This window comes from Quercus lobata, chromosome 2 (assembly GCF_001633185.2).
Source record: "Quercus lobata isolate SW786 chromosome 2, ValleyOak3.0 Primary Assembly, whole genome shotgun sequence".
Taxonomy (NCBI): Eukaryota; Viridiplantae; Streptophyta; class Magnoliopsida; order Fagales; family Fagaceae; genus Quercus; species Quercus lobata.
Window position 1 is genome coordinate 103,679,364 of NC_044905.1, and position 20,899 is coordinate 103,700,262.

General features: G+C 35.7%; 3 protein-coding genes across 5 annotated transcripts; 1 reads left to right on the plus strand and 2 right to left on the minus strand.

The window, feature by feature from the left end:
• Positions 1-716: 716 nt before the first annotated feature.
• On the minus strand, positions 717-19,438 carry LOC115977667 (protein STICHEL). Of its 3 annotated transcripts, XM_031099680.1 has the most exons (7): positions 17,096-19,438; positions 16,651-16,870; positions 15,468-16,031; positions 13,733-14,380; positions 2,141-2,222; positions 1,134-1,215; positions 717-1,034 (listed from the first exon to the last, which is right to left on the minus strand). In XM_031099680.1, exons 1-7 carry the CDS (start codon positions 19,178-19,180, stop codon positions 918-920), a joined length of 3,798 nt encoding a protein of 1,265 aa, XP_030955540.1. In that variant the 5' UTR covers positions 19,181-19,438; the 3' UTR covers positions 717-917. The 3 variants fall into 3 exon arrangements, with proteins under 3 accessions (XP_030955540.1, XP_030955541.1, XP_030955542.1); XM_031099681.1 differs by lacking the exon at positions 2,141-2,222 and having other exon boundaries at positions 13,651-14,380; positions 17,096-19,437; XM_031099682.1 differs by lacking the exons at positions 717-1,034; positions 1,134-1,215; positions 2,141-2,222 and adding exons at positions 12,234-12,547; positions 12,644-12,725 and having other exon boundaries at positions 13,651-14,380.
• LOC115977668 (protein ROOT PRIMORDIUM DEFECTIVE 1-like) lies at positions 2,950-5,201 on the minus strand. Its single transcript, XM_031099683.1, has one exon. The coding sequence runs from the start codon at positions 5,085-5,087 to the stop codon at positions 3,678-3,680; it is 1,410 nt and encodes a 469-aa protein (XP_030955543.1). The 5' UTR covers positions 5,088-5,201; the 3' UTR covers positions 2,950-3,677.
• On the plus strand, positions 5,506-9,237 carry LOC115977669 (DNA-directed RNA polymerases II and IV subunit 5A). Its single transcript, XM_031099684.1, has 5 exons — positions 5,506-5,542; positions 5,593-5,876; positions 6,654-6,833; positions 7,438-7,551; positions 8,853-9,237. The coding sequence occupies exons 2-5, from the start codon at positions 5,676-5,678 to the stop codon at positions 8,976-8,978; spliced, it is 621 nt and encodes a 206-aa protein (XP_030955544.1). The 5' UTR covers positions 5,506-5,542; positions 5,593-5,675; the 3' UTR covers positions 8,979-9,237.
• Positions 19,439-20,899: the final 1,461 nt, after the last annotated feature.

The following is a 20,899-nucleotide window of genomic DNA, read 5'->3' on the forward strand; positions in this document are numbered from 1 at the left end:
ATATTAGGAAAAAAAATATGAGACTTTAATAATATAAGAAATACATAATTTTATCAAGAACTTACATTACTTTAAGAATGTAACATAATTGTTAATAAAAACAACTCCTCTTTATACATAAATCTCTCATCTCAAAGCATCACCTAAGTGGATAAAATGGACATGGACTGAAGTGAACCAAAAGGAACCCATATACTAGGTTGATGTGGCTCAATATATGTGTTGCAACAATAAATATTATGCTTCCGTTTTTAGAAAATAAGACAAAAGCCGAACCCTTTGCTAAGTGAACTGTGAAAGACAGATGAGTGGATGGAAAACAGCTTTCAGATTACCACCTGCAACAACAACCACAACCATGGCACATTTCCTTTCAGAATTAAAATAGAAATAGTGAACTTGCATGTGTACTAATTATAGTACATGAATGCATGTTACCATTCTCCCTAGGCTATGTCCAGAAATATTAATTATAGACCAAAATCCTCTTATTCAACAAGAGGTCAATTACTATTGGATTCAAAGTGATACTCCCAACTTTAAATGACGTCCACCATTCTTACCATCAGAATTTGAGATTAGGGGAGCAGTATACATCCTTTTGTATCCCCCTATTACTGTTTGATCAAAACTAGAAATAAAGGAAGAATAGAAAAAGAATCAACCGTATCTTAACCATCTGCAACTGGAACGACTGAAAAGCAAAACAAGAGAGATAATTTAAGCATCCACTGTCCTCCTTTATTAATTGCATACAATCTGGATGGAGCTGAAAAATGCAGAAGCCAACCACAAAACCTTTACATAGCATGTTTCCTTCTCGCTCACACCCTTGAAGAATGGCTCTCAAGTGTAAAAATAAATACAAAAAAAAAAAAAAATGTAACGAAAATAAACATTGGATCTGAAACTCCAAACTACAAAATTCTCCCATTTATCGTTCTAGATCTGCTCTCTGTTTTCTTTGGCCTCCTGCAATTTCCAAACAATGAAAATCGTCCACCTTTGTGTGGTCGAACAAGGTTCCCTTTAACCTGTTTACAAAGTGACAAAAGGTTTCTTCAAGGTTAAACAAGTTTCCCTACATAAAAATATAAAAACAAAAGGGGGAAGATAAAAAAGAAACAGCCTACCATTCCCCTCTTGTGAGGTTTGGTCTCATTCCAACAGAAAAATCCACTACAACCTCTAGGTCCTGATGCTGATTCATATCCCCTGAAAAAACAGCAGAAATGAGCATGGGTGTTAATAGGACAGATATAAGACCAGTGGGACAGAAGATCCTGCAGAATGTTACATGGACAGCAGTGAACTTTGCTTTGCAAGGAGTTACCTAGGGGGCTGAGTTAAACATCAAACTAAGATATACCACTTAACAAGATGACCTTGTTAAGAGAATTAGGGCTTATCAGTTTAAAAACTAACATTCAAACCATTTTTTTTCCCTGGAAAACTAATCATTTTTATTGAAGAGAAGGAACCATCTCATCTACACTTGGTGAAAACATGAAACAGCCCTAAAGAAATACAAAAGAGAGCGTCAACTAAATCAGTATTAGATTGAAACTCTCTGTGGCCCAAGACTTGAGACCATTCAAACAGTGATCTCATTAGGGAAAGTGAACAAGAAGTACAATTATATATTGACTAATAAGTTCTATTCATTCAGAATTAACATCAAGAAGCAGAGAAGCCTGACCTGTAATTCCTTTTAAAAGATCAATACTTTGTATGAAACCTTTGAATGATTTCATGCAGAGAATCAAAGCCTTAGACAATTTTCCAAAATAGAATATTTGATATGGAGTTTTATAAAGTTGCTTGGCACAGTAATGGAATTATATTTGTATCAGCATCCAAATAATATCTTTTGCAAGCATTTACATCTCATTATTGTTGATCAAAAGGAACCCAAAATTTGTCAATGATGAGAAATTCTTGAATCTCCTCTCCAAAGTTTGATAGGTTATGTGAATTCTGGATTGTGATTTTAAATTTCAAAATGCATCTTATAAGGTCACAAACCAGTGTTGCAATATAATCTGCAATTTTATGTTTTCAATCAAGTGAAATGCAAAGAAAGTTATGAAGAAAAAAAATTTATATATATATCGAGAGAGAGAGAGAGAGAGAGACTCACAGGTTATCTCTACTGGAATTGCTTGCTAAGATGTTATTATGCAATAAACTTGGGGACATGGGAAAATGATCAATCCTTCTACCATTCGATTACACAATTAAAGAATAATATAAAACAAAAGCATTCACCCAACTAAATTTTCTAACATATACAATTTGATCTTCTAGTCATTAAATTGAAATAAATGTTTTTTTTTTTTTTTAAGTTAAAAAATAAAATAAAAAGACTTCAAGGCCATGTCAAGGAAGCATTGGCAAAGCAAACTCACAAGTTCATTAACGAGAGACGTAGTAATTCTTTTCCCCAGCAAACTCAACTGTTCTAACATGGTTTCTGCATCTCGAAGTGAACCATCTGCATTCAAAGCAATCAAATCCAAAGCATCTGATTCAACATCCAGGTTCTCATTGGTAGAAATGTTTTGCAATCTGTCTACAATATCACCAGCTTTAAATTTGTTAAAAAGGTACTTCTGACACTGCGATTGTACAATATGCGGTACATTGTCAAGATCAGTCGTTATCAGTCGGGTCACAGGTGTGGTCAGTTAAGACTGCCAACACACAAGCAATTAGAAACTTTAATTACTAGTTTGCTTCTCAACAAATATAAACAGAAACACACATTAATATACATCCGTGTGAGTATATAAATGTATGCATATAAGTGTATGCACACGCCTCCATATGTACGATAGGAGACAAAATAAAGCCAAAAGGAAACAGAAAAGTATGAAAACAGAAAAGAACGAATTTTCAACTCAAGAAAAATCTTTCTATAAGGAAGTCACAGCCATAACAATTGTAATCTGTAGGACTAAATTCTTTAACTTTATTGGAGTGAGGTAAAATATACATTCAAAGGAGAGTAAGATTTCAAACCCACTTTAGCTTACTTTCAAAGTGTAAAATTTACATCATTAAGACAATCAAATCAAATATAACATCTGTTTTTGCAGATTTCTGTGAATTATTTGACCAAGTGTACACATTTGAAGGCAGAATCTAATGTACTGCAGTCTCATTTTAGCACAACTTCCCAAATCAGAATGTGAGGAATCTGGATAAGAAGGATGATCACTTGAATAAACTTACATGACTGCATGAGCAACTACTTGAAACAATAATTTTCCAGATTGATACAGCTGACAAGATATGTCAATGACCAGATCGCTTATATTTTCTTACACCACATTTCAAATTAAACTCCCCTCCAAATCTAAAATACACTTTCAATCAGAGGAGAGGCCAGGAAAGCCATTTGGGTCAAATGTTATCCTCCAAAGCATAGATTTTCAAGTGGTGGTGCTTCTTTGCCCGTGAACATAACCCATTCATTTTTCAAAATGATGATTCTCTCTCTGTTATGCAGCAATTTATCATTAGCAAAAGCATAAAACAGCTAGCTCAATGATACTGAAGGTTAGAAGAAAGTTCTCAACAATTCCGCCCTCTAAAGGACCATGATGCCTTGAAATAGCAATTGACTACAACTAACAAAATGCAAAATAATCATTAAGCCACAAGCTTTATTTAAGTCACTCAGTTACTTGGACATCCTCTGCATCCAATGTTTCAAGGCAATCATCATCCTCATCACTATAATCAGAGCCAGCGTCAGAAACGATATCTGAGTCCAAATCATCCTCCCCTTCCCTATCTTTTTTAACATTGTCCCCAACTGCAAAACTTTGAGAACCATTCTCCACAAACAAACTTCTAACTTGTACCATTTCATCATCTTCTCTATCTCTTCTATAATTAACTAATTCTCTATCCACCTTTGCCTTCCTTGGACTCAACAACACCAAGTCGGCCAACTGCCTCCTCGCCATATACAAATCATTTGGCTCAACCAACTCACCCCTCTTATATGCCTCCCTAAGAAAAACCGTATGCAGCTTCCCTAGATTCCCCCTTGTAGAAATATAAAATATCCCCTGATGCTGAAGAAGAAACTCCTTCAACCTCTTCGGCAAATTCATCGCCATCCTAAAATGAGCAATCCTCTCCAATGTAATCTTCTTCTCCACTGTCAACGACAACAACTCATGAATTGTTGCCACCGCCCTCTTCTCCATACGCTTCTGCGCCTCTAAAGACCTCAAATCATACCCCGAAACATCCTCATAAGGCGACCAATACGGAACACGTTGCCATTTCCACACAGCAATCCTATAATACTTACCAATCTTAAACCCGGGTGGAAAATTCACAATAAATGAAAACCTTATATCCTCAGCATCAACACCTTTCTCTCTATACTCTTTCTCCCTAGCTCTCTCTATAGCACACACAGCTAAACTCTCGTCTCTCTCAACAATCTCAATGTACTTATTCCTAGTTTCTTTAGCATCAAATAATCGAAAATAGTGGGGGTACTTGAGAATTACCGAGTACTCGAAATCATCAGGCAAACCCAACTCTTTCCTAGCAATCCTCACATGTTCAAGGCGCAATCGACCCGTGTTGGACATCATTATGAGCTTCCGGAGGCGGGTCACGGCGTCGGGGATTTGAGCAATGAGAGCTTGCTTTTCCTGCTGAATTTGCAGAATGGCTCTCCGGGTGAGTCGAATGTAGAGGATTCTCTGAACCGGGTGCTCGTAAATCTCGAAAACGTGAGGGAACTTGAGGACGAAAGAGGCGGCTTGGTGTTGTTTGAAGCCGAGGCGGCGAGAGAGGAGGTCGAGGCGAGAGATTGGGAGCGTGTGGTTGAGTTGGGAGAGAATGAGGTCCTGAAATTTCAGGACTTTGCGGGTTTTCTTCTCGACTTCCATGTAGTTGTCGTAGCCATGGTCACGTACACGTTGAAGCTTTTTGGGGATGGAGGTGGATTGAGACATGGGCCTTGTGGGAGTGACATTTGAGATTGAGAGTAGGGGTTGAAGGGTTTTGGGAATTGGGGTTTTGGGTTTGAAGGCTTTGGATAAGAGGATGATGAGCATTTTTCAATTTTGGGGGTTCTGGGGTTTTAGGGTTTAGGGTACCGACCGAAGGAGCAGATGCCAGCGAGCGGAACTAGGTGATCCTTCCGACGTCAGTATTTTCAAAACCGACCCACAAACCGATTCTTATATATATATATATTGATAGATTCCTTGTTAGTTTCACTTCACTAGGTTGTTAAAAAATAAAAGAAGATAGTGAAACGTAAGAGTCCTGGTTTCACTGGGTGTTAAAAAACAAAACAAAACAAAACAAAACAAAAGAAGACAATGAAACGGCGCCGTTTCACTTCACTGGGCTGTTAAAAAAAAGAAAAGAAGCATAAAACGACTACGTTTTTACTTTTCACATATTATAAATAAGAGAATCCTCAATTTTATTTCAGTTTCCTACAGAACAGAACAGAACGTCTCTTTCTCGCCTCTCAACAGCAGTATACAGTATAGTAAGCCAATTAATCTATATATATATATATAAAACCGAAGCTTTTGAACCACCCATAATTTTTTATATTCTCAACACCCTTTGGTCGTCAAAACCCTTTTCTTATTTTTGTTTCAAAGAGAAAAGTTGTGGTGTGCTTTGCAATGGTGCTGTCGGAGGATGAAACAAACAGGCTGTTTAGGATCCGAAAAACGGTGATGCAAATACTTAAGGATCGGGGTTATTTGGTTGCAGACTTTGAGGTTGACATGACCAAAGATCAGTTCAGAAGGAAATACGGTGAGAGCATGAAAAGGGAAGACCTTGTCATCAACAAAACCAAGCGAACGGATTCCTCTGATCAGGTTCGTTTCCCCATCAATCTTTCTCTTTCTCTTTCTCTATATTCAATTCTATTCTAATTTTTGATACTCAACTCGACGGCAAAAAAAAACCAACTTAGAAACCCTAAATTATATCTTTGAACCCTAAATGTTTTACCTCTTCACGATTCCATGAACTTTTACTTCGAATAGACTGTTTATATCATCAATAATATGAACCTATTGACAAATTTATACTATCCAATTTCAATCAAAATGGGACATGTTAATTAAGAGGGTGACATAGAGTATGCTTTTGGGTAGAATAGAATGATGGAAAAGAACAAATGTGGCTGACCCTGATTAGCCTGTTGAGAATCCTAGCTAACCCCTAAAATTTTCGGACCAAGCTTTGATTGATGTTGCTTGCCTACGTTTTGAGTTTTTCTTGCTTCCAGTATAATTTACTACTTCCCTGTGCAGAGTTTCCTCGTATGTGCTTTTAGCATTTACATTTTTATTGTCATTGATGTCACTAATTCTATGATTCTTTTGGGATCAGGGAAAGTGGAGCTAGATCAATTCATATGTTATAACTGTTCTATGTGCATAGTTTCTTTATTTTTTCTGTCAAGAGCCTTGTAGCTCAACTGGTTGGCACTTCCTCATGTTTCCAACAGAGACATCTAGGATTCAAAAAGAAAAAAAAGCGGTTATATGTTTTGATATATATGATCAGAATGTATGACGCATGGTACCTGTGTATACTTCTATGCATTCTTTTGTTGATTTTCTTACTGTTTGTTCCTTGTATACCAGATCTATGTTTTCTTCCCTGAGGAACCAAAGGTTGGTGTTAAGACAATGAAGACTTACACCAATCGCATGAAGTCGGAGAATGTTTTCAGAGCAATCTTGGTTGTTCAACAAAATTTAACTCCCTTTGCGAGGACCTGTATAAGTGAGATATCTTCAAAGTTCCACTTGGAGGTTTTCCAGGTGAAAGTGATTTCATAATGTTGTAAGAACAAAGTTGTGGTTCTTAAATCATGTCTATTGTCTAGCTTATCCATTATTTTCTTACGCAAGGAATCTTAGTATTGTATACAACAGGGCTGTTGCAATGGCCTGCTTAGTATGCACATCTCCCAAGGTTCTTGGTGGGTCTGATGGTTTAGCTATTTGAGTGAACTTGAAAGTTTGTCTTCTTAGTGGTGGTTTTGATGGTTTACTGAGCTAGAATGTTTATTCAACCAGTTACCCATTCTTGCAACTTGATGGTTGAAGAACTTTGGTCAAAGATGTTCCCAAAGAAATTTTTGTAGTGATTTTTTCTTTCCTTTTAAACTGATTTATCATCTTTATCATCAATTTGAAGAGATTTTACTCTAAAAGTGACAAAGTAATCATCTTGGGACTTTTTTTTATAAGTATGTTGGGACATCTTTGTGATACACGAACCATTTCTTTTATGTCTGTGTGTGAGGTGTTATTGGTCACATTCAATTTGCTTGATATTTGTGGAACATATTCAAATGCAGCTTTGTGTAAATAAGTTTTTTTTTTTTTCTTCTTAAATTCTTACTTATATCCATTCATACAGGAGGCAGAGCTGATGGTAAACATTAAAGAGCATGTTCTTGTTCCCGAGCATCAGGTGCTTACAACTGAGGAGAAGAAAACTTTGCTGGAGAGATACACCGTAAAAGAAACACAGGTCAGTGTAGGTTAACATTTCAGTTGCAAATATTTGGAAACTGATAGCGGTTAAACTTTTGTTAGAATCTATGAGATTTTTTGCTGAGACCGGAAGCTTATACTACAGAAAATATGCCTTAACATGCCAAAAATTAACTATTTAGGTGCACACACATAAATATTGGTTTTAAGAAATGATTATTATTACGCAAAATCAATCATTAGAGCATCATTTTTGTGCTAGACAACATGAAACTTGTTAGTCTGCTCCATGATTATAGATTGGTCTCTAAATATGCTAAAACTTTGGCCAAATGTTGCTGTGTTTAGCAGAAAGACTTTTGCTATTAGTGTGTATCCTTGGATGATGTGGCTTTGTTAATGTCCTTCAACAGTCCTAATTTTTACTGTGATCACCTTGCTGTGGCAAACTCTTACTTTTGTTTTTGTTTGTTTGGTTAATGAAATCCCTTCCTACAAAAAATAAAATAAAAATTTGAGGTTGAAATAAGGTAAAGCTTCGAAGGACTAGGTTCATAAGAGAGCCAATGAGCAGAGCTGAGGAAAATTTATCCTAGTGATTTTGAGTGTAGTGCTGTTCTCTAGGGTCCGAACAAATCAGCTGGGCTCAGGTTATCCATTATTTACAGTGTGCTTTACTGTCTGGTATCACTGGATATGATCTATGTCAGTGGACAAATTCTTGGGGTTTTCAGTTTTCCAAAGTGCAATCTAAGAATTGAATGTAATAAGTCAAACTAAGTTGTAAACTAATTGTTGTTCGTGTGTTCTAATAAGTATTACTGTTTTAAAAACTCTATATACTACTTTCGTGTTTGAGTGTTCTAATAAGTATTACTGTTTCCTAAATAAATAAATAAATTGTAAACTAATTGCAATTACACAAAACCGCCACAATATTTCAGAGTTACATAATCAGACAATGAGGCTACTATGAGAGTGCCCTCTTTATGTTTTTTTTTTTTTGATAAGTGAGAGTGCCCTCTTTATGTTACCTTGGACAACTTTGTAATTATCCAAATGTTTTGCTCTAATGTTAACATATCTTTTTCAATTTTTTTTTCTCTAATGAAGGCGTCCTTTTCAATCACATGATCATGAGCGAATTTGAATGTGCAATCTCTTCTTCCCTTTTTTTTTCATTACTGGGATATCTGTGTAGATCATGTAAATTTTTTCTACCGTCCCGCAAGATTGGGATTTCGGCCCCTTCTGAATGCATGTCATTTTGCATGTTTGTTACAAATACCATCAAATTTTGATATTTTATTGATTACGTTTTGGGTGATTGGAATGCAGCTGCCTCGTATTCAAGTGACTGATCCAATTGCCAGATATTTTGGGCTGAAGCGTGGACAAGTTGTGAAGATAATCCGGCCAAGTGAAACTGCTGGCCGATATGTCACCTACCGATATGTTGTATAAGTATTTACATTTTAGTGACTGCTTAGGAGATTAGTTGAGCTGGACTTGAGTTGAAAGTGCTGTTGTGATTGTCAAAATCGTCAAGAGGCCAGTTTTAAGGGATTTTGTAGTGGGGGTTTCAAGACAAATATGTTATGAAAATATTTATTGTTATTCTTCAGTTGTGCATCATAGTGTATGCTGTCTGTGGTGGTGGTTTGTAATCCTGTTTGCATTTTCTTCATGCATCTTAACGTAAGCGTTTTGTGTACTTGTTAAAGATGCAAGCTCTGTCTTCTCTGTTGCGGTTCTCTCCTCAAACAATAGAGTAATTCCTAATACCGCAAACCCTCTCATACTTGTGGTTATCCTGGTGATGCTGTTCATTGAATGTGCTTGACTAATATCCTACTGTCCAAGCAGCTAAGTTATTTCAGGCATTATATGCCCTTTTGACATGCTCATTTGTTCTCTTGAATAAGGCCATGCTGTATGAATCAAGTATAGCACTGGACGTTGTGCCAAGTTGGGTGACTGAAGATTCAACCAAAAGCAACCGAAACCAACAATTTTTTTATTATTAATTTTTTTTTTTTATAATTTATAAAGAAAACCAACCCTGGTTGGTTCCGCATCTATCATTAGTTATGGAAAATAAAAGGCATATTCTTGGCATTACATTCAGGATATCAAAGAGACGCTTTTGGGGTTCCAATTAGCAAATGGCAATGAAGAGTAAAGCCTACAAATCAAAAGTAGAACGAATAAGGGTTTGTTAGGGTCATGAGAAGTCCACCCCTCTGTTTATTTATTTTGAGTTCCACCCCTCTGCTTGTGGAACTTGCACACATCAGCTTCCATAGGCTTTAATAAGCTAAAACATATAATCAGATGCTATACTGGGAAATTTTGTGGGAGGTTAATTGCAGCTATTTCTTAAATAATTTGTCATGAAAGAAGAAGAAAAATTTTAAGCATCGATCACATGCATTGATATAGAAAATTTTAATAAGAAATAAATTTCATAATTCTTTTTTTTTTTTGGGGTCAAATATAAAGAGATCCCCTACGGGGGTCATTATCATACACAACCCTGTGCTATGAAAATGACTTCTTACATCCTTAAACTAATTAGTGTCCCACAAATTTTGAAACTTTAAAAAAAAATAATAATAATAATAGGGGGGGCTTAAACCAATTATTCAACAGCACTTAAAAAATTCATCTTAAAAATAAAAATAAAAATAATAATAATAGAGCACCTTAAGCTGCTTTGAGCTAGTCCCGACAACAACTTCATGATATAAGATTAGAATCCGGTACAATACCTACAATGCTCTAGGTATTGCATTAGGTGCAATTACACCATTTCTCTCTCTCACACACACACACCAAAAAAAAAAAAAAAAAAAAAGAGAAAATCTCTTTTTTTTTTTTAATTTATTTATTTAGGGTGTGTTTGGATACTGCTTATTTTGCTGAAAATTGAAAACACTGTAGCAAAATAATTTTTAAATGTGTGAATAGTGCCATGAGACCCATTTTTAATAAAAATTTTGCTGAAAAAAAGAGGTTTGTAGGTCCCGTGAACAGTGCATGAGACCCACTAAACAGTGCATAATCACGTGAAACGCTCTTCTCAAAAAAAGAAAACGCCAAAACGTAGACGCTGGCAACTGTATCCAAATAGGTACTTAATGATTGAGACGGAAAGTTGTTTTTTTCAACTCTCAATCTCAGTTGTTGAGAACTATTGCATTAGTTGCAATATCTACCCTAGGTATTGCACCATGACATGTGTGTTCATATAATCATTTTACATCCAATAAAAAGTGGTGGAAGTGTTAATAAGAGAGAGTCAATTGCATAATTTTAGTTACTATAAAAACAAAAAAAGTCAATCCCACATTTTCATGAAAAATGTTTTGCTTCAAACATGTTCAAAGGCTTGATGACAGATGCTTTGTCATATGCACTAAACCTGACTTATTTAGTTGGTTACGTTAAATGAGACATGTTCATTGCACATAATAAGAACTAATGTCATTCGAAAAATTTGCACAAAACCCATAAACCAGAACGAAAAATACTTAAGTAGTCTCAGAGCATAATGAAATGGTGTTCCCTCCTCTCACATTTATAATGAATTTCACTATGAATTTAGTGAGTGGACTCCACCGTGATTGTAAGAGGAAAGATCACCATTCACCATGTTTTAGACTTTTAGGTGTACCTAAGAATTACTCAACTGAACATATATAAAATCCGGAATTAAAAAACCCAAGCAGAGAAAGGGTATAGTTGTAAGTTCGATGCCAACTCTCAAGTCTCAAAGCACCAATGATCTATATCATATTAAGGAGAATCAGTAGATGTAGACGACTCCAATAGTAGTAGAACAGTAAAAAGCATAAAAAAAAAAAACTTTTTTCTTCTCTCTCTCTAACTCACATGCTCTGCTCTCTCTTTCTCTCTCTATAACTTTCCCAAAAAAGTAAATTCCAAAAGAAAAATTAATTTCGATTTAGGGTTTTTTTATTTGGTGTGAATAATGTCTCAGACAGGAAAATTGATGCCAAATCTGGATCAACAGAGCACAATAATGCTAGGTTGAAACTCTCAGAAAAAAAAAAAGAAAGAAAGAATTTAACATAATTGTTAATAAAACAACTCCTTTTTATACATAAATCTCTCATCTCAAAACATCACCAAAGTGGATCGAATGGACATGGACTGAAGTGAACCAAAAGGGACCCATATATTAGGTTGATGTGGCTCAATATAAGTGTTGCAACAATAAATATTATGCTTCGGTTTTTAGAAAATAAGACAAAAGCAGAACTCTTTGCTAAGTGAACTGTGAAAGACGAAGATGAGTGAATCAAAAACAGCTTTCAGATTACCACCTGCAACAACCACAACCGTGGCACATTTCCGTTCAGAAGTAAAATAGAAATAGTGAACTTGCATGTGTACTTAGTACATGAATGCATGTTACCATTCTCCCTAGGCTATGTCCAAAAATATTAATTATAGACCAAAATCCTCTTATTCAACAAGAGGTCAATTACTATTGGATTCAAAGTGATACTCCCAACTTTAAATGACGTCCACCATTCTTACCATCAGAATTTGAGATTAGGGGAGCAGTATACATCCTTTTGTATCCCCCTATTACTGTTTGATCAAAACTAGAAATAAAGGAAGAATAGAAAAAGAATCAACCGTATCTTAACCATCTGCAACTGGAACGACTGAAAAGCAAAACAAGAGAGATAATTTAAGCATCCACTGTCCTCCTTTATTAATTGCATACAATCTGGATGGAGCTGAAAAATGCAGAAGCCAACCACAAAACCTTTACATCGCATGTTTCCTTCTCGCTCACACCCTTGAAGAATGGCTCTCAAGTGTAAAAATAAATACAAAAAAAAAAATGTAATGAAAATAAACATTGGATCTGAAACTCCAAACTACAAAATTCTCCCATTTATCGTTCTAGATCTGCTCTCTGTTTTCTTTGGCCTCCTGCAATTTCCAAACAATGAAAATCGTCCACCTTTGTGTGGTCGAACAAGGTTACCTTTAACCTGTTTACAAAGTGACAAAACGTTTCTTCAAGGTTAAACAAGTTCCCCTACATAAAAATATAAAAACAAAAGGGGGAAGATAAAGAAACAGCCTACCATTCCCCTCTTGTGAGGTTTGGTCTCATTCCAACAGAAAAGTCCACTACAACCTCTAGGTCCAGATGCTGATTCATATCCCCTGAAAAAACAGCAGGAATGAGCATGGGTGTTAATAGGACAGATATAAGACCAGTGGGACAGAAGATCCTGCAGAATGTTACATGGACAGCAGTGAACTTTGCTTCGAGAGGAGTTTCCTAGGGGGCTGAGTTAAACATCAAACTAAGATATACTATTTAACAAGATGACCTTGTTCAGAGAATTAGGACTTGTCAGTTTAAACACTATCATTCAAACCATTTTTTTTCCCTGGAAAACTAATCATTTTTATTGAAGAAAAGGAACCATCTCATCTACACTTGGTGAAAACATGAAATAGCCCTAAAGAAATACAAATGAGAGAGTGTCAACTAAATCAGTATTAGATTGAAACTCTCTGACCCAAGACTTGAGACCATTCAAACAGTGATCTCATTAGGGAAAGTGAACATGAAGTACAATTATATATTGACTAATAAGTTCTATTCATTCAGAATTAACATCAAGAAGCAGAGAAGCCTGACCTGTAATTCCTTTTAAAAGATCAATACTTTGTATGAAACCTTTGAATGATTTCATGCAGAAAATCAAAGCCTTAGACAATTTTTCAAAATAGAATTTGATATGGAGTTTTATAAAGTTGTTTGGCACAGTAATGGAATTATATTTGTATCAGCATCCAAATAATATCTTTTGCAAGCATTTTCATCTCATTATTGTTGATCAAAAGGAACCCAAAATTTGTCAATGATGAGAAATTCTTGAATCTCCTCTCCAAAGTTTGACAGGTTAAGCGAATTCTGGATTGTGATTTTAAATTTCAAAATGCATCTTATAAGGTCACAAACTAGTGTTGCAATATAATCTGCAATTTTATGTTTTCAATCAAGTGAAATGCAAAGAAAGTTATGAAGAAAAAAAATTTATATATACTGAGAGAGAGAGAGAGAGAGAGAGAGACTCACAGGTTATCTCTACTGGAATTGCTTGCTAAGCTGTTATTATGCAATAAGCTTGGGGACATGGGAAAATGATCAATCCTTCTACCATTTTCTTTCTTCTGGAGGACCATTTCATTGTTAATATTCAAAACTTTGAGTTCACGATTTAATTCATCTTCATCTTCCCGGTGCTGAGAGGAGAGCACAGTTGAATTAATGTCCATTTGATCTTGAGAATATATGCCATCTTCTTGAGGCAGAACCTGATTCTTCTCAGGTTTCAAACGATTCAATGCTCCCGGTGTGCCTTTCTCTGCAGCCTGTAACCAGGCAGTCTCTAGCCTTTGCTCACGAATAATGGATTCTATTCTCTGCATTGGAATCTCCTGTTTCCTCTCTCTCACACCACTGGTTTGACTGTTGCCATTAGCCTGTAACTCTGATGAACCAGAGGTGGATTGATTGGTTCCATCCAGCAATGGAGAATGATTAGAAAAACCATTCATTGCATTTGTGTGAACTACCTTCCTTTCCCAGTCAATTGCTAGAGCTGTTTCTGCCTTCTTCAGACCTTCTGGTAACTCAAGCAGCTTTACACCATTTATGGAAGCCTCATTATCTGGCAAAAGGATAATTCTAACTTCAACATTGCATTTCAGAACCATTTCCATCGCATTTGTGATACTGCTCAAAAACCTTTCTGCTCTAGATTTAATACCTCCATCTCTAAATGCGATATAAGCAATGAGAACACCTGCATGCAGAACCATATAAGAATAAAGAACAAAAGGGGGAGAGCGAGAGAGCACTAGCGTGGTCTCCCATCATAAAGGGCATCTATGAGATCAACTTTTAAAACAAATTGATCCAATTAAACTCTTGTACTTGTTGAAAAACTAAGCCAATCAGCAATTGGTTCAAGAAAACTAGTCCAATGTTATGCTTAGAAGAAACTTTATTTTCTTAAAGCTCTACCACCCCAAGCACAGCCTGATATTACTGAGAAAAAAGCGGGGGGATGTGGGGGGGATGTTGGGTTTTGGATCCGAAAGTACATACGAATGATTGATCTGTATAGCATCATAAATTAAAATAGTAGAATATAGAATTTTATCGTAAGAGTTAAAGAAATCTGGATGAATAAATCAGATATGAGACCTCTTTCTAATCAGTTTGAAAATTTTCATTAGAAATTTAAACAACTGTCCCATAAGATAATTTGATTAATTTGCTTCACATCATCATTGTTGGATGCTCCACAATTTCAAACCATGTAATGCAATATATGAAGGTCAAAAGTTTGTTTCTGTTTCCAATACAATGAATGATATAATATTCTTTTCTTTTGGTAAGTGATATAATATAATTCAGACTGTAAGCACAACTATGGCTTAAGTAACATCAGTGTCCATATCAGCTAACAATCACACTTAACAGCAACTACAAGAATTCATGTTTTTTCATATCAGACTTTCAGAACACAAATCATTCAGTAGTTACATGAAACTTGCTCTAGCAAGTAGGAAAAGAGTAACACCATACACAGCTAATTTAGTGTGCGAATCCATCACTACATCAGCTGGAATCAAAATAAACATCAGTGTAATCTATCACTACACCAGCTGGAATTAAAATAAACATCAGTTTAAATAATTAGTTATTGGACTAATACATTGATGCCATAGCTGACTTTTACTATTATTTGATTCCCAGCCCCAATCCTCACCAGGATCAGCAGCAAGCAACTTGAACCTAATAATAAGTTGAGCAGATTTTTAAGCACTTATATAGAATTTTACAGTTAGAAAGATAAAACGAGAGAGTAAAATTTATGAGCTTACCTTCAACTTCAGATATAGATACAAGCCTTCCATGAGCATCAAGCAGCTGCCTCAGTGTCTTTGAGTGGCACCTCTCAATACAACGTGCCCAGACATCATCCAACTTTTCTGAGTCAATGCATCTAAAGATTATATTTCCAACCATAACATCATCACATGAGGAAGCTGAGGCTCCAGCATCAACGGACTGGCTTTGTGATGGCTTGGAATTGGAACTGAAAACATCAATCCGTGATAATAGTTCGGCCAGATGGTTGGGACTGCCACTTACTGCTTTGTGCAAGGATGCAGGAGAAGCTGGTTTTCGTGGCATATATTGAGCACCTGACTTCTGCTTGGATGCAGTAACTTCTCTTGAAGCACTAGATCGGTCATCCTCAGTTGTCTTACAGCTCTGCCTCCGGCTGCTACCTGAGTGAGCAAAGTCTGGAGAAGGCAGTGAACCAAGCTGTAATAGAGTTGCTGTGAACCATGTTGAGCGTTCACTTGAAACCCTTAGCTGTTTCTCGGCCTCTGAAAGAAGCTTCAAAGCATGCTTTAATCTCTCCAATTCTGCTTCAGTCACTGAAGCATAAAATGCAACCATCAATTGCAATGATTATCAAAAGATAAAATCATGAGATTTTCAATTGCTTAAAAAGTTTATTTAAAATGACAGTCAGCCAGTCACAAGAGGCAGCAACATATTTTTGTTTTTTTTTTTTTTTTTTTTGGGGGGGGGGAGGGGGGCGCAATGGATATCACTTAAACGTTATCTAAGGAGAAAAAAAAAGTGGTGTACACCGGTGAATTTTAAAAAGTGAATCCCAAGCCACCAAGTCAATTACGTAAGATCCCAGTAAATGTTGGGTTCAATTGCAGAATGCTATTTGAGCCAAAGCTCATTGGCCAAATCTACCAACAATATTAGATCTGTCAAATATTTATTCGTGCTTTTTAAGAAAACAAAAAACAAAGGATTATTATCAAATATAGATTATTTTTTCCATTGTGCTTTACAGTACACCATATAAGTTTATACTTGTTCTTCAAACATTTGCTTAAATCAAGGGTATTTCCAATCAATACCATAAATTTGATGTTATCCTGTTGTTTATGACATTGCCTCCTATTAACTCTACCAAAACTTGTGATGAAGAATGAAGTGCACTACAGGCACCAGAGTGAAGGGAATGATACTCACAGCTTCGTGTACCAAGGATTGAATCACTACATGTGGTATCAACGGCACTGTAAGTTCCAGCAATGATATCCATAATGAGACTGGCCAGTTGAGACATCAAAACCATTGGATCAACCCCAGAGTCCATCAACTCTCTGGCTCTTTTCACTGTTTCTGCAGTGTCTGATGACATAGCTAACTCCAAAAGTTCCAGTAATTTTTCATCTGAAACAACTCCCACCTGTGGAAGATTGTACACGCTAAATTATAGGTCTGAACCATTTGATTACATAATTAAAGAATAATATAAAACAAAAGCATTCGCCCAACTAAATTTTCTAACATATACAATTTGATCTTCCAGTCATAAAATTGAAATAAATGTTTTTTTTTTTTTTAAGTTAAAAAAATAAATTAAAAAAGACTTCAAGGCCATGTCAAGGAAGCATTGGCAAAGCAAACTCACAAGTTCATTAACGAGAGATGTAGTAATTCTTTTCCCCAGCAAACTCAACTGTTCTAACATAGTTTCTGCATCTCGAAGTGAACCATCTGCATTCAAAGCAATCAAATCCAAAGCATCTGATTCAACATCCAGGTTCTCATTGGTAGAAATGTTTTGCAACCTGGCTACAATATCACCATCTTTAAATTTGTTAAAAAGGTACTTCTGACACCGCGATTGTACAGTACGGGGTACATTGTCAAGATCAGTTGTTATTAGTATGAACACAACTCGCTGTGGTGGGTCCTCAAGAAATTTGAGAAATGCCAGCCATGTCTTAGAGGATAACAGGTGACACTCATCAATAACAAATACCTTGTATCCTGAGAAGTTTAAGGGGGGCCTCACCAATAGTTTCTTCAATAGGTACCTAACTCTATCAATCCCTTTCTTATTGGTTCCATCAACTTCCAATAGATCCCTACTCTTGCCAGAGATGAAATCGGTGCATTGACTACAGTAGCCGCATGGTTTAGTTTCATCAGGAGCCAGACAATTCAAGGCAGAAGCAAAAATCCTGGCTGTTGATGTTTTTCCAGTCCCACGGGGACCTTGAAAAAGATAAACAGGGGCAATCCGACCCCTCGTAATTGCATTTATAAGTGACTTAACCACAATATTCTGCCCTATCAATTCATCAAAGAACCTGGGTTTGTACTTCTGACTAAAACTCTTTATATTTTCTGGTGTGCCTTCCTCTTCCCCTTCCTCATTAAGAGGCACAATCTCTAATCCTTCTTGACTCCTACAGCTGGACGACCACCTCCTTCCATCCAATCTACTCAAAGCCTCCAAATCAAGCTCCCCAAAGTTAGTAGAGAGTTCATCATCACTCCTCCCAGTTCCTATAGATGAGCCTCCTCTGCCATTACCACTATCGGAAAGCAATGGGAGAACACCCCGGGCACTTTTCGCAGCAATACTCCGCTTGTTGGAACGTGATGATGATCGACGTCGACTATGATACATTGCTTGACTGCCACACAAGATACTACTTCCTTTCCTCCTTATAGTATCAGAAAGAGAAGGAGAGTAACAACTACCACAATCACCACCACGATGTCTCGGTGTTCTCTTTGACCAATAACAAGGAATCCCACACCCCTGGCGACCTGGCAAATCCAAATGATCATCCACCTCGTCATCCCCATCATTCATTGATGTTGTGGTGCCATCCCAAGACCCAACAGTACTCGGGTTTCGATTACGATACCTATTAAAAGAACTAGTCGACAATGCAGGTGTACTATACGAATATGAAGAGTTATCCTCTCTTAAACTACTTCTCAAGAACTTAGCCGAGGAGTGAGGCCAATTCCTACTCTTAAGCTTCAAAAGCAAAGGGGAAGCCCCGGAAATCGGCCTCAAATCTTCTGAATTACTGTATTCAGTATCATCAGATTGCTCAACTGAGTCATCTTGGCTTAATGCCATAGAAGGATGACCCTTTATCGAATTTTTTGAATTTCTACCAAAGTTAACATCTTTAAGTTGATATCTAGCTAAAACATCGAGATGGGTATTAGTTTTCTTACTTTTCCTCTTAATGGCGGCGAGCCTTTTGGCTGAAGTTGAAACCAGATTTGCATCTCTGCGTCTGAAAATGGAAGAACGGGTATCGCTCTTTGAGTCCCCACCATTCCTGGCATCGCTTAAGCTATCATCAACACTCCACTGAAAGGAAGAAGACCCATCGTTCTCTTCATCCCCATCTTCATCTTCATCTTCATCATCAACATCATTCTTAGCCGATGATTTGTTGGACTTCCAGTTGTAGAGAAAGACCTTCTTGTCCTTGCCATTGGTATTGTGGTTTAGTGAATACTGGAAGTGATCAGAGTGTAACAAGTTTAAAGGAGAAGTAGAAACAGCATTTGGTGGTCGTGGTAATGACAATGGTACAGATCTTGAGGAATTGAGAGGGGATTTTTTCCAAGAAGAAGTAGTGTCTGGATCGCGTAAAACACGAGCTGCTTTTCGGATTTGAGTTAGCTCCTTCTTCTTCAAGTGGAGCTTGCTTGGATCACCGACTCTCATTTCTGACATTTTTTTTTTCTTTTTCTAATAAGAAATTAACTTTCAGAAGTAAAAACCCATAAATCACAAAACCCAGAAACAATTTCTGAAATGGCAGTGTTCTACTTTGACAAAAACACACACACTCTCTCTCTGTGTCTGTCTTTTTTTTGTGTGTGTTAGGGTTTGTTTTGTTTTTTTGTGTGGGTTTTAATTGGCGCCTCTTCTTGAATAAATGACTGTTTGTGTTTTGTGTGTTGTGTGTGAGACTGTCTTTGAGAGTGTATGAAATGAATATGGGATTTTGTTTTGTTTTGTTTTTGTTTTTGTGTTTTTGTTAATTAATATTTAAATAAAAAAAAATTAGAAGGAGGATGATGATGACGATCATGAAAAGATGAAAAATGGAAACACGGCTTCCAGACCCGGTGTCTCCGGGATTACGCCTTCAATCATGTCCTTTTTATTTTCATTTACACTCTTTCCTTCTCAACCCAAAAAAAAAAAACACTCTTTCCTTCTTCTTCTCTTATTTATTTTGTTTCTATACTCAAGAGAATAAGCTTTTTTTTAGTGGATTACAGCATTAACTTAGTCATAAGCTTTTGTTTCTATAATAATTAAAAAAATATTTTGTTCACAATATTTTCATAATAAATTATAGGTGGCAGGTTATTATTTGTTATTATGAGTAAGCAAAAAATTAATTTAAGTTGTAAATTCAAATTAAAACTAATAACAACTTACAATCTATAATTTATTGTGAAAATATTTGGAACGCAACACCTCTCATAATAATTAGATCTAATTTTTCTCAAAGTTTTGAAGTAATTTCTTGGTAAATAATTATAATCTTCGTAATTTAGTCATTTAAATAAATATCACAATATTATTAATCAATGTTTATTTAATTGCTAATAATGAATACTTAAAAAAATTTGAGATTTTTTTTTGAAACAAAAATTTAAGAACTTTTCACCGTATTAGTTTTAAAATTTAAGAACTTTTCGTCATAGGTTAAAACTCTCTAAAAAAAAAAAACTTTAAAACAGCGAGAGATGCTACAACTATTACAAATTTTACTATATATGTTACAAATTGATAGGTCAACTTCCAAAAAATAAAAATGAAAAAGTAAGTAAACAAATGCATTTACTATGTAGTTGATGCAATATTAATCATGTTCATTGTTCCATCGATTTGTAAAAGAAAAATGTTATGTTCACAATATTTTCACAATAAATTTTAAGTCTAAAGTTGTTAATGGTTGTTACTTGTAGGTAAAAAAAATATAATTTTAATAGTGGATTCAAATTAGAACCAATAATGTGGTTTCAGTTAGCTCAATTGGTAAAGTCTCTGATGGTTGTATAAAACATCTGAGGTTCAAACCTCGCCTACACTAAAAACTGATTGGTGTCTTGGTTTGATAATAAAAAACTATCATAAGAAGCGGACGCCATAGGTTGAAACTTTCTAAAAAAAAAAAAATTAGAACCAATGATAACTACTAATGTAACAATTCTCTTTTTAAAATGAACATAACTTAGTTATCATTCATTTATTTAATTCAAATACATTGTTGCATTGACCAACGAGTTGCATACATTGTTATTTTTTTCAAAATATTCCTTTATTATATGAGAATTATAATAAGTATTAATTATTTTAAAATTTTTATATAATGTTGGTGTTTAAAGGGAGGTTAAATTCAGATCTTTTTCTCAAAAAATGAAGAAGGTGAATTTA